The sequence below is a fragment of the Pristiophorus japonicus genome, chromosome 2 (assembly GCF_044704955.1).
Source record: "Pristiophorus japonicus isolate sPriJap1 chromosome 2, sPriJap1.hap1, whole genome shotgun sequence".
Lineage (NCBI taxonomy): Eukaryota > Metazoa > Chordata > Chondrichthyes > Pristiophoridae > Pristiophorus > Pristiophorus japonicus.
Window position 1 is genome coordinate 130196489 of NC_091978.1, and position 12691 is coordinate 130209179.

The 12691-nt window shown below is 44.7% G+C and overlaps 1 protein-coding gene across 4 annotated transcripts in view; it reads left to right on the forward strand.

Annotated features, from left to right (window-relative positions):
• The window catches only part of rnf180a (ring finger protein 180a), a 287825-nt gene that overhangs the window by 70391 nt on the left and 204743 nt on the right, over positions 1-12691 (forward strand). For all 4 annotated transcript variants that reach the window (XM_070862558.1, XM_070862559.1, XM_070862560.1 and 1 more), the window contains exons 2-3: positions 1405-1519; positions 6081-6176. In XM_070862558.1, coding sequence (XP_070718659.1) covers positions 1405-1519; positions 6081-6176 — 211 coding nt within the window. The remainder of the gene's footprint in view (positions 1-1404; positions 1520-6080; positions 6177-12691) is intronic.

Sequence of the window (12691 nt, forward strand, 5' to 3'; positions counted from 1 at the left end):
CTCGGGACTGTCTCGATGTCCACGAACTCCCACATACTGCAGTCCAGACATACAACCTGCTCTGTCATATCTTAGTGTAGCCTTATTTTATTTATTTAATGAGTTAAAGTCTTTATTCAATGATTATTTATATTTATATATATATATATATATATATGTAACTATATATTCAAAAAATCAAATTACTTTAAATAAAGGGCCTGAAATTCGGGACGGAGGCTTCCTTCGGACGAATGTCTCCAATCCGAGAGTTTTTTTACAAAATTACCTGGTTGGCCTGGAGGCGCTGCGATTTCTGTGCAATGTCTTCTCTTCCCGCGGTTTGGGCGTGCCCCCGTCCTCCAGGTTCAGATGCAGAAGGTGGAGTCACCTTTGACTGGGCGAACAATCAGTTACAGTAATCTCATTGAAAGCAATGAGAACTCTATATCTCCGCGTTCTCATTGCTATCAATGAGAAAAAAAAACAAACACACTAAACACAACATAAAAAATAAACAACACACCTCACATAATTACAATAATTGAAATTAAAGTTCACTGAATGTTTTAGAAAAAAAAATATTTTGGGGGATTTTTTTTTTTTTTAAAGTGTTTTACTGGGGTTTAAAATAAACTTACCTTAGTGGACAGGGTTTTTAACATAAAACTGAGTGTTTAAATTTTATTTTTATATCTTTTAAAATTCTTAGGTTGGTAAAACTAGGCTATGCACCTGCTTTTACCAGGCACAAGAGTTTTAAGGACATTCGCTGGACAAGAGTTGGGCAAATAGCACAATCTTGCCCACGTGAATGTCCTGGCTGCTGGGATGCGTGCGATCCGTCAAGCCAAAACTTGACAGATCGTAAAAGCCGGTTTTCGGCGCATGTGCATTGCTTGTCGAAAACCGTCTGCTGTGGGGTCTCGCCGAGTCCGTACGTATTCCATATGGACCTGGCGAGGCCGGAATTTTAAGGCCCATTGGAATCACTGGTAGTTTTTGACTGCAGTGATAATCGATCAATACAGAGGAGTGTAGCAAGCGCATGCCTTAAAAGCCGAAAGTCCTGGCATGCATTGTGAATAGCCAATTTTCTGCAATATATGGGTCGGAAGTATGCAGTGAGCCATGGATTGCAAATTTGTTAGTTTTTTTAGCTGAGCATAATGGCTCTGGGACCTTCTCATGAACTCTAAGTTTGGGCTTCTCAAAGAAGTATGGGCCTGTAATGAAAAATATATTTACAAGTATTTCAGCTGTGTGTGTTTTCATCAGAATTAGTGTTCTGAGTTGCTTTACTGCAGCTTAAGACTTTCACGTGTTGCCAGCAAGTTCTATTTTAACTCTGTTTCCATAAGACTATTTCTAATGTCTTTTACACCATAACTTGTTTGTAATTATCTTGTGCTAATTCTCTTATAGGCAAATGGGAGTTCACATAATGGAAGGTGTTCTACGATGCCGGAAATGCCGAAGATTTGTACTGGATGCTGGTCATTTGTCCCCTTCCTGTCAGATGCAGCCATCGAAATCACAGGTACAGTTCATCTTTGATCATTCTGTAACATAAAGGCTATAAAGCACTTTCAGACATCCGGTGGCCATGAAAGGCACTATATAAATGTAAGTCTTTTTTTCATATGTGCGGTTTCCCTTAATTGCAGAATAAACATTGTATTGAGCAACTTCCTATGTCACCGTTACTTTTGTAGCAGATTTTATAGTCTTCCAAAATAAATAATGTAATATTTATGCTGATGAGTTTTTTTTAAATGCTTGGAAAATTGAGTTCATGAGAAACACCACAGATCATTGTACAAACAGTAGGCATTGTTGGCGATAATGTGAAAGAAACGCCTTCTTGATCCACGGTATTTTGATTTCTTTAAAAATGTTTTTTTTTGTTAAAAGTCTACCTCTAAGCTGAAACTATTACTATCATAAACTGCTTGTAAGGAATAAGGTTAGTTGACCCAAATACTGCTGAATTCTTTCATGTAAATTCAGTGGAACATCACAAGATCAATTCTTATTTGCCAGTAAAATAGAACTTGATGTGGCCGGATCTTCAAAGATTTATTTTTAAGTGCAATGAAAAAAATTGATGCAGAACCTACATTAAAAAGTACTTCCAAGTTTACAAATAAGCCCCCAAAATAACAATGTTTTTAACAGACGCTGAGTAACAGTTGAGGTAGATAGTCATGCTATGATTCCATATGTTCTGCACACCGATGAAGTTGGTATCATGGAGATATCTTTATGTAGCAAAACAAACTTGTTTGGTTCTGATCGTGCAGATAATAGTTGGACAACAGTACCTGATTTGGAATGGTGAGTGCCAGTAAGGTGACTGAAATTTGATCATATCAAAATCGGTTTTAAGTTAGTTACACTGTATGCTTATGTATTGCACAAGGTCCTTTGTAACTTTTTTTATATTAGTGGATTTGATCATCATCAGCCAGAGCTTAGGCTGTTTTCTAATATGGGATCACTGAGCCCTTCTAGAGCTGCTGCCCACCTCTTCCCCGCAACAAGGAAGGGCTTCCTCATTTTATTTATTTTCTCCCTTGCCCTCAGCCATTCACCAAGCAGTACTTTCCCCTCTTCCCCAACAGGTTGTCTCTCTCAAATTACATGGGGCTGCACCACCCCTACGAATTTTCAGCCCCAGAGACGTAGCAAATTAGGAGGAAGAAAATAGTCTGGTTCAACAGTGCAACATACATAAGACTGACACTTTGGCCGGAATTTTCCCCTATAAAACGGGGGAGCGTGTGGGGCAGTTCAATTGTTTAAAAATAGGATTCCCGATCTGATCTCGCCTCAAATCCGCCCGCTTCCTGTTTTAACAAAGGGCGAGCGACCAACCCGTTTCCAGGGAGCAGTACGTCAATTTAAATATTATAATACAGCCGGAAACCACTTTTTTTTAACCTGCATTTTGAATTTAGAAACATAGAAAATAAGTGCAGGAGTAGGCCATTCGGCCCTTCGAGCCTGCACACCATTCAATAAGATCATGGCTGATCATTCCCTCAGTACCCCTTTCCTGCCTTCTCTCCATACCCCTTGATCCCCTTAGCCGTAAGCGCCATATCTAACTCCCTTTTGAATATATCCAATGAACTGGCATCAACAACTCTCTGCAGCAGGGAATTCCACAGGTTAACAACTCTCTGAGTGAAGAAGTTTCTCCTCATCTCAGTCGTAAATGGCCTACCCCTTATCCTAAGACTGTGTCCCCTGGTTCTGGACTTCCCCAACATCGGGAACATTCTACCCGCATCTAACTTGTCCCGTCCCGTCAGAATCTTTTATGTTTCTATGAGATCCCCTCTCATCCTTCTAAACTCCAATGTGTAAAGGCCTAGTTGATCCAGTCTCTCCTCTAATGTCAGTCCAGCCATCCCGGGAATCAGCCTGGGGAACCTTTGCTGCACTCCCTCAATAGCAAGAACGTCCTTCCTCAGATTAGGAGATCAAAACTGAACACAATATTCCAGGTGAGGCCTCACTAAGGCCCTGTACAACTGCAGTAAGACCTCCCTGCTCCTATACTCAAATCCCCTTGCTATGAAGGCCAACATACCATTTGCCACCTTCACCGCCTGCTGTACCTGAATGCCAACTTTCAATGACTGATGAACCATGAGACCCAGGTCTCGTTTCACCTCCCTTTTTCCTAATCTGCCGCCATTTAGATAATATTCTGTCTTCGCGTTTATGCCCCCAAAGTGGACAACCTCACATTTATCTACATTATACTGCATCTGCCATGCATTTGCCCACTCACCGAATCTGTCCTAGTCACCCTGCAGCCTCTTAGCATCCCCCTCACAGCTCACACTGCCACCCAGTTTAGTGTCATCTGCAAACTTGGAGATATTACACTCAATTCCTTCATCTAAATCATTGATGTATATTATAAAGAGCTGGGGTCCCAGCCCTTAGCCCTGCGGCACTCCACTAGTCACTGCCTGCCATTCTGAAAAGGACCCGTTTATCCCGACCCTCTGCTTCCGTCTGCCAACCAGTTCTCTATCCACATCAGTATAGTACCCCCAATACCAAGTGCTTTGATTTTGCACACCAATCTCTTGTGTGGGACCTTGTCAGAAGCCCTTTGAAAGTCCAAATACACCACATCCACTGGTTCTCCCTTGTCCACTCTACTAGTTACATCCTCAAATAATTCCAGAAGATTGTCAAGCAGGATTTCCCTTTCATAAATCCATGCTGACTTGGACCAATCCTGTCACTGCTTTCCAAATGCGCTGCTATTTCATCCTTAATAATTGATTCCAACATTTTCCTCACTACTGATGTCAGGTTAACCGGTCTAAAATTACCCGCTTTCTCTCTCCCTCCCTTTTTAAAAAGTGGTGTTACATTAGCTACCCTCCAGTCCATAGGAACTGATCCAGAGTCGATAGATTGTTGGAAAATGATGACCAATGCGTCCACTATTTCTAGGGCCACTTCCTTAAGTACGCTGGGATGCAGACTATCAGGCCCCGGGGATTTATCGGCCTTCAATCCCATCAATTTCCCCAACACAATTTCTCGCCTAATAAGGATATCCTTCAGTTCCTCCTTTTCACTAGACCCTCGGTCCCCTAGCACTTCCGGAAGGTTATTTGTGTCTTCCTTCGTGAAGACAGAACCAAAGTATTTGTTTAATTGGTCTGCCATTTCTTTGTTCCCCATTATAAATTCACCTGAATCCGACTGCAAGGGACCTACGTTTGTTTTCACTAATCTTTTTCTCTTCACATATCTATAGAAGCTTTTGCAGTCAGTTTTTATGTTCCCGGCAAGCTTCTTCTCATACTCTATTTTCTCCCTCTTAATTACACCCTTTGTTCTCCTCTGCTGAATTCTAAATTTCTCCCAGTCCTCAGGTTTGCTGCTTTTTCTGGCCAATTTATATGCCTCTTCCTTGGATTTAACACTATCCTTAATTTCCCTTGTTAGCCACGGTTGAGCCACCTTCCCCGTTTTATTTTTACTCGAGACAGGGATGTACATTTGTTGAAGTTCATCCATGTGATCTTCAAATGTTTGCCATTGCCTATCCACCGTCAATCCTTTGAGTATCATTTGCCAGTCTATTCGAGCCAATTCACGCCTCAAACCATCGAAGACAGATTTCACACAATTCTTGAAACCCCGCAGTTAAACCGAGGTGGGGATTGCTGCATGCAGGAGGTAAACTACTTTATACCTCCTAGATCCAAGATCCCTGCTTAATCCACCTCCGCGAACCGAGACCTCCTCCCGAGACTGCCGATCACCTTCCCAGTCCCCCGATTCCCACCATAAGGCTTCCCTCCCCAGCACCCCCCACTGTTGATGCTGAGGCCGGCCCCAACCCATTCTTCCCTCTATCCTACCCCCCCCCCCCCCCCAGCAAACAATGATGCAGAGAACAGCCACAATCCTCCGGTGGCCGGCCCCGATCCTACTTTCCCCACCCCCCACCTATACTTGATCCCCAAACCCCACCCCCCCCCCCCCCCCCCCCCGGACCGATCCATCGCTCCTTCTCTACATCTGGTTCAACAGTTACGACATACATGACTGAATGTTACACTAATTCTTCTAACTCACACTTCGGCTGGAATTGTCCCCCCAAAAAACGGGTGGGTTTGGAGCGTGGGGGCAGTTAAATCGATTTCTGATCCCGCCTCCAACCTTGCCTGCAAAACAAATTTGTAGGGCTATGGGGAAAGGGCAGGGGATTGGGACCAGCTGAAGTGCCCTTGCAGAGAGCTGGCATGGGCTCAACGGGCCGAATAGCCTCCTACTGTTCTGTAACCATTCTATTATTCTATGATTGATTCTGAGGCTTACCTGCTTGCAGCCAACCAGCCTCTCACTGGCTGGCTGTGGGCGGTAATCCAAGGCCTCACATACAAATCAGGCCCTGCCGTTGAAGTCGGCAGGGCCTGCGGGAAACACACCTCGGAGGTCCCCCGCCCCCAACCTGCCTACCTGGATAAAATTTCGGCCTTGGTGTTCATTTTGTCCCCCTTTTCGTGAAGTGCCTTTGGATGTATTTATTTTATAGATTTAATTGTTCTTTATTTTAGAATGCTGCTGAGGAATCTGCCGGGCAGGATAACTGCATGGTTTGGCATGTGAATTTAGAAGCTCTTCCGACTTGGATAACAAAAGAAATAGAGAAGGTGAGGACTGCTGAAATTATGGGCTGGATTTTCGGTCTTCTGCTGCCTCTGTGAGTGCCCTGGAGAGGCGGCAATGGCGGCTTAAGCACTACCGGGTGGTCGGCCAGCTTCCAGCGCCCCTCCATGAAATTTGGTGCCGGTTCGGAGGGGGCACGGAGCAGTACTGCCCGGAAGTAGTAAGCTGGTGTGCAACATCCCTGGTTATGACACCAGCTCGATTTTTGGCTGCCGTCCAAACTGTAGCACTCTATAGAGCACCCTGATGGGAACGCCTGTGGAAGCAGGCATTCCAAGCTGTAACGGCCGCAATGAGGTAAGTAATGTCGACCTTGGATAAGTGTGCTTTTTTTTGGCCGATTTATGTTGTGGTGGCGTGAGTTAAGTATTGGGAATGTTTTTGGTGGTTATTTTCAGTTTTTTTCCCCACTCGGGTGCCTCTTGGGGAGCTCCGAGGCTGACTGTTTGTTTAGCTCAGGGTTTTCGCTTGCTCAGCCAGTCTAGCGCCCTAAAAGAGGTGTGCAACACCTTTCTGAGCGACCCGCTCCAAACTCGGGGCCCAGCTGATGAATTTTGTGGCTGAGGACGCAAATCATTTCCCAGTGCAAACTTTACTGCTCTGCTACCATTACCACCCCGAAATGACCAGAATTGAAAATCCAGCACAAATAGAGAATGCTGAAAGTACATAACAGAACAGTCACCATTTGGAGGAGCAGTTACTGTTTTGGATGCAGCCTGTCATCAGAACTGGGGTTCATAGCTTTCTTTTAAAGTAAGAAATAGCTGAACTATTATATATAAAAATTCAGATACAGTGTCATGTTCAAACAATGATACAGCTAAAGTAACAAAAATTTGAATTAAACTAGTAACACTGAGAAATGTTTCTGAATTGTGTGTTACTGTTTACTCCCTATTTTAGTGTAAACTGAATGTTATTGTTCATCCTTTTACTCCAATGTTCCATAAACTACAATGTTTATTACTAGATTCAGGTTGTATTACACTCTTGACTGACATTTGTATGAGCTAAATTTTTTCGGGTGCTTTGCAGCAATGCTAAACCTCTACTATACTTGTGTCACCGCAAAGGAAAGTATTGTAATACTACTTCAGGAGGCACACTCTCATTGCTTCATTTAGCACCACAGAGTATAAGTTCAATGGCCAGCCAGGATTTAGAAATGTCTGAGAGTCTATTGGACTTCCTGTGTTAATTAATACTGCAAGAGAGACCAATTTGGAGCTGTTGTCTCTGTACCAGGAATTAAAGTTCTAGATAGAGTTTTCGCTATAGATTATCCGTCTATTTCCAATTTAAATACATTCAATGACCCAGCCTCCACAGCTCTCTGGGGTAGAGAATTCCAAAGATTCACGACCCTCTGAGAGAAGAATTTCCTCCTCACCTCCATTTTAAATGGGTGACCCCTATTTCTGAAACTATGCTCCCTAGTTCTAGATTTCCCCCATGAGGAGGAACATCCTCTCTGCATCTATCCTGTCAAGCCCCCTCAGAATCTTTTATATGTTTCAATAAGATCACCTCTCATTCTTCTAAACTCCAATGAGTATAGGCCCAAATGCTCAACCTTTCTTCATAAGACAACCCGTTCATCTCTGGAATCAACCTAGTGAACCTTCTCTGAACTGCATCCAATGCAAGTATATCCCTCCTTAAATAAGGAGATCAAAACTGTATGCAGTACTCCAGATGTGGTCTCATCAACGCCCTGTACAGTTGTAGCAGGACTTCCCTATTTTATACTCCATCCCCCTTGCAATAAAGGCCAACATTCCATTTGCCTTCCTAATTACTTGCTGTACCTGCATACTAACTTTTGTGTTTCATGTACAAGGACCCCTCAGATCCCTCTGTACCGCAACATTTTGTAATCTGTCTCCATTTAAATAATAATTTGCTTTTTTATTTTTCCTACCAAAGTGGATAACCTCACATTTTCACACATTATACTCCATCTGCCAAATATTTGCCCACTCACTATTTATAACCCTTTGCAGATTCTTTGCTGTATCCTCACAACTTGTTTTCACATCTGTCTTTGTATCATCAGCAAAATTGGCTACATTACACTCGGTCCCTTCATTCAAGTCATTAATATAGATTGTAAATAGTTGAGGCCCCAGCACTGATTCCTGTGGCACCACACTCGTTACAGTTTGTCAACCCGAAAAGGACCCATTTATCCTGACTCTCTGTTTTCTGTTAGTTAGCCAATCCTCTATCCATGCTATAATGTATTACCCCCAACCCTGTGAGCTGTTATCTTGTGCAGTCATCTTTTATGTGGCACCTTATCAAATGCCTTCTGGAAATCCAAATACACTACATCTATTGGTTCCCCTTTATCCACCCTGCTCCTAACATCCTCAAAGAACTCCAGCAAGTTTGTCAAACATGATTTCCCTTTCATAAAACCATGCTGACTCTGCTTGACTGTATTATCATTTTTTAAATGTCCTGCTACTATTACCTTAATAATGGACTACAGCATTTTCCAAAAGACAGATGTTAGGCGAACTGGTCTAGTTTCCTGCTTTCTGTGTTTCTCCTTTCTTCAATAGGGGCATTACATTTGCGGTTTTCCAATTCGCTGGGATCTCTCCCAAATCCAGGGAATTTTGATAGATTACAACCAATACATCTACTACCTCTGGAGCCACTTCTTTTAAGACCCTAGGATGCAGGCCATCAGATCTTGGGGACTTGTCCACCTTTAATAATAACTTTTATTTATATAGGGCCTTTAATGTAGTAAAACATCCCAAAATGCTTCACAACAGTGTTACAAGACAAAACAGATAAATTTGACACCGAGCCACAAAAGAAGAAATTAAAGCGTATGACCAAAAGCTTGTTTAAAGAGGTAGGTTTTAAGGAGCATCTTAAAGGAGGAAGGAGAGGCAGAGAGATTTAGGGAGGGTATTCCAGAGCTTAGGGCCCAAAAAGCTAAAGGCACAGCCACCAATGGTTATAATGAGGGATGTTCAAGAGGCCATTATTTGAAGAGTGCAGATTTCTTGTAGGGTTGTGAGACTGAAAAAGATTACAGAGATAGTGAGGGGCAAGGCCATAGAGGGATTTGAAAACTAGGATGAGAATTTTGAAATCATGGCCTCGTTTAAATGGGAGCCACTGTAGATCAGAAACTTCGCAAAATTGTATGCCTTTGTTTTCAGTTTGATACCATCTTTTGCTTCGTTACTTAGTCACGGATGGTTCATCCTTCTCTTGGAGTCTTTCTCACTGGAATATATCTTTGCTGAGTGTTATGAAATATCTCCTTAAATGTCTGCCACTGCTTATCTACTGTCTTACCCTTTAATTTATTTTCCCAGTCCACTTTAGCCAACTCTGCCTTCATACCTTTGTAGTTGCCTTTATTTCAGGACACAAGTTTGAGACCTTACTTTCTCACCATCAAGCTGAATTTGTAATTCTACCATACTATGATCACTCTTCCCTAGAGGATCCTTTACTATGAGATCATTAATTAATCCTGTCTCATTACACATTACCAGATCTAAAATAGCCTACGTCCTGGTTGGTTCCACATCATATTGTTCTCAGAAACCAGCCCGAAAACACTCTATGAACTCTTCTTCAAGGCTACCTTTGCCAATTTGATTTCTCCAATCAATATGAAGATTAAAATCGCCTATGATTATTGCAGTACCTTTCTTACAAGCCTCCATTATTTCTTGATTTATAATCTTCCTATATCATCATCATCATAGATAGTCCCTCGTAATCGAGGAAGGCTCGCTTCCACTCTAAAAATTAGTCCTTAGGTGGCTGAACAGTCCAATACGAGAACCACAGTCCCTGTCACAGGTGGGACAGATAATCGTTGAGGGAAGGGGTGGGTGGGACTGGTTTGACGTACGCTCTTTCCGCTGCCCGCGCTTGATCTGCATGCACTCGACAATGAGACTCGAGGTGCTCAGCGCTCTCCCGGATGCACTTCCTCCACTTAGGGCGATCTTTGGCCAGGGACTCTCGGGTGTCGGTGGGGATGTTGCACTTTATCAGGGAGGCTTTGAGGGTGTCCTTGTAACGTTTCCGCTGTCCACCTTTGGCTCGCTTGCCATGAAGGAGTTCCGAGTAGAGCGCTTGCTTTGGGAGCCTCGTGTCTGGAAATCGAACGATGTGGCCTGCCCAGCGGAGCTGATCAAGTGTGGTCAGTGCTTCAATGCTGGGGATGTTGGCCTGGCCGAGGACGCTAACGTTGGTGCGTCTGTCCTCCCAGGGGATTTGTAGGATCCTGCGGAGACATCGTTGGTGGTATTTCTCCAGCGACTTGAGGTCTACTGTACATGGTCCATGTCTCTGAGCCATACAGGAGGGCGGGTATTACTACAGCCCTGTAGACCATGAGCTTTGTGGTGGATTTGAGGGCCTGATCTTCAAACATTCTTTTCCTCAAGCAGCCAAAGGCTGCGCTGGCGCACTGGAGGCGGTGTTGAATCTCGTCGTCAGTGTCTGCTCTTGTTGATAAGAGGCTCCCGAGGAATGGGACATGGTCTACGTTGTCCAGAGCCGCGCCGTGGATCTTGATGACTGCGGCGGGTGGGTGGAGAGTGCTGTGCGGTGAGAACAGGCTGGTGGACGACCTTTGTCTTACAGATGTTTAGCGTAAGGCCCATGCTTTCGTACGCTTCAGTAAATATGTTGACTATAACTTGGAGTTCAGCCTTTGTATGTGCGCAGACGCAGGCGTCGTCCGCATACTGTAGCTCAACGACAAACGTTGGGGTGGTCTTGGACCTGGTCTGGAGTCGACGAAGGTTGAACAGGTTCCCACTGATTCTGTAGTTTAGTTCCACTCCAGCGGGAAGATTGTTGACTGTGAGGTGGAGCATGGCAGTGAGGAAGATTGAGAAGAGGGTTGGGGCGATGACACAGCCCTGTTTGACCCCAGTCCAGACGTGGATTGGGTCTGTAATGGATCCGTAAGTAAGGATCACGGCCTACATGTTGTCTTGGAGCAGGCGGAGGATGATGACGAACTTTTGGGGCATCCGAAACTGAGGAGGATGCTCCATAGACCCTCACGGTTGACAGTGTCAAAAGCCTTTGTAAGGCCATATATAAGAACTGGTGCTGTTCCCTGCATTTTTCCTGCAGCTGTTGCGCTGTAAAAATCATGTCCGTTGTGAACCGTAGGGGACAAAATCCGCACTGTGACTCCGGGAGGAGCTCCTCAGCCACAGGGAGAAGATGGTTGAGGAGGACTCTAGCGACGACTTTCCCAGTGGTTAATAACAGGGAGATTTCTCTGTAGTTATCGCAGTCGGACTTGTCCCCTTTTTTAAAGATGGTCACAATCACTGCATCGCTGAGATCTTCCGGCATGCTCTCTTCCCTCCAGATGAGAGCGATGAGGTCATGTATTCGCGCCAACAGTGCCTCTCCGCCATATTTCAGTATCTCATCGGGTATTGCATCCGCTCCAGTAGCCTTGTAGTTCTTAAGCTGTCTTATGGCTTTTTCTACCTCGTGCAGTGCTGGGGATTTACTGAGCTGGTGGCGGGTAACATGCTGTGGGATGGTCGAGAACACTCGAGTCAAAGGCAGAGTCTCGATTGAGGAGATCTTCGAAATGCTCCTTTCAGCTGCCTCGGTGTCCTTGATGAGTGTTTCCCCATTCTTGGCCAGCAGTGGGGTGGGGCCTTGGGTGTTTGGACCATATGTGGCCTTGACTGCGATGAAGAATCCTCGCACGTCATGGCTGTCGGCCAACTGTTGTATCTCCTGTGCTTTCTCCTTCCACCACCTGTTCTTTAGGTCCCAGGTTTTTTGTTGGACCTCAGCCTTGAGCCGTCTGTAATGCTGCCTTGCTGCTCCTGAATTGGGTTGTTGTTTAAGGCTCAGAAATGCCCTTCGCTTGCAATTTATTAACTCTTGGATCCCCTGGTCATTCTCATCACACCAGTCCTGGTGTTTCCTGGTTGAGTGACCAAGCGTCTCTTCGCAGACACTGGTTATGGAGGCCTCGAGGGCAGACCAAACGCTATGGGCATTCTGTCTCTCGGGGTTATCAAGGCACACCAGGTTAGCTCTGAGGCGCTGACTGTATAGGGTTCTCTTAGCTGGGTCTTTTAGTGCCCCGGCACTGACTTTTTTGCGGCACTGCTTCTGCTGTCCCCTCTGCTTTGGGGCTATGTTAATGTCAATGATGGCTCGGATTAGGCGGTGGTCCGTCCAGCAGTCGTCAGCTCCTGTCATGGCACGGGTGATACACACATCCTTGTGATCCCTGGCTCGGACGATGACATAGTCGAGCAGTTGCCAGTGTTTGGAGCGAGGGTGTTGTCACGATGCCTTGTCTTTGTCCCTCTGGCGGAACAAAGTGTTGGCGATAACAAGTTCATGTTCTCGACATTTTTTCAGGAGTAGGGTACCGCTGGAATTGGCTTTCCCTACCCCAGAGGGCTGTGACTGTTTAGCTACTGTTAGGAGGCCTATAGACTACTGCCACCATGACGTCTTT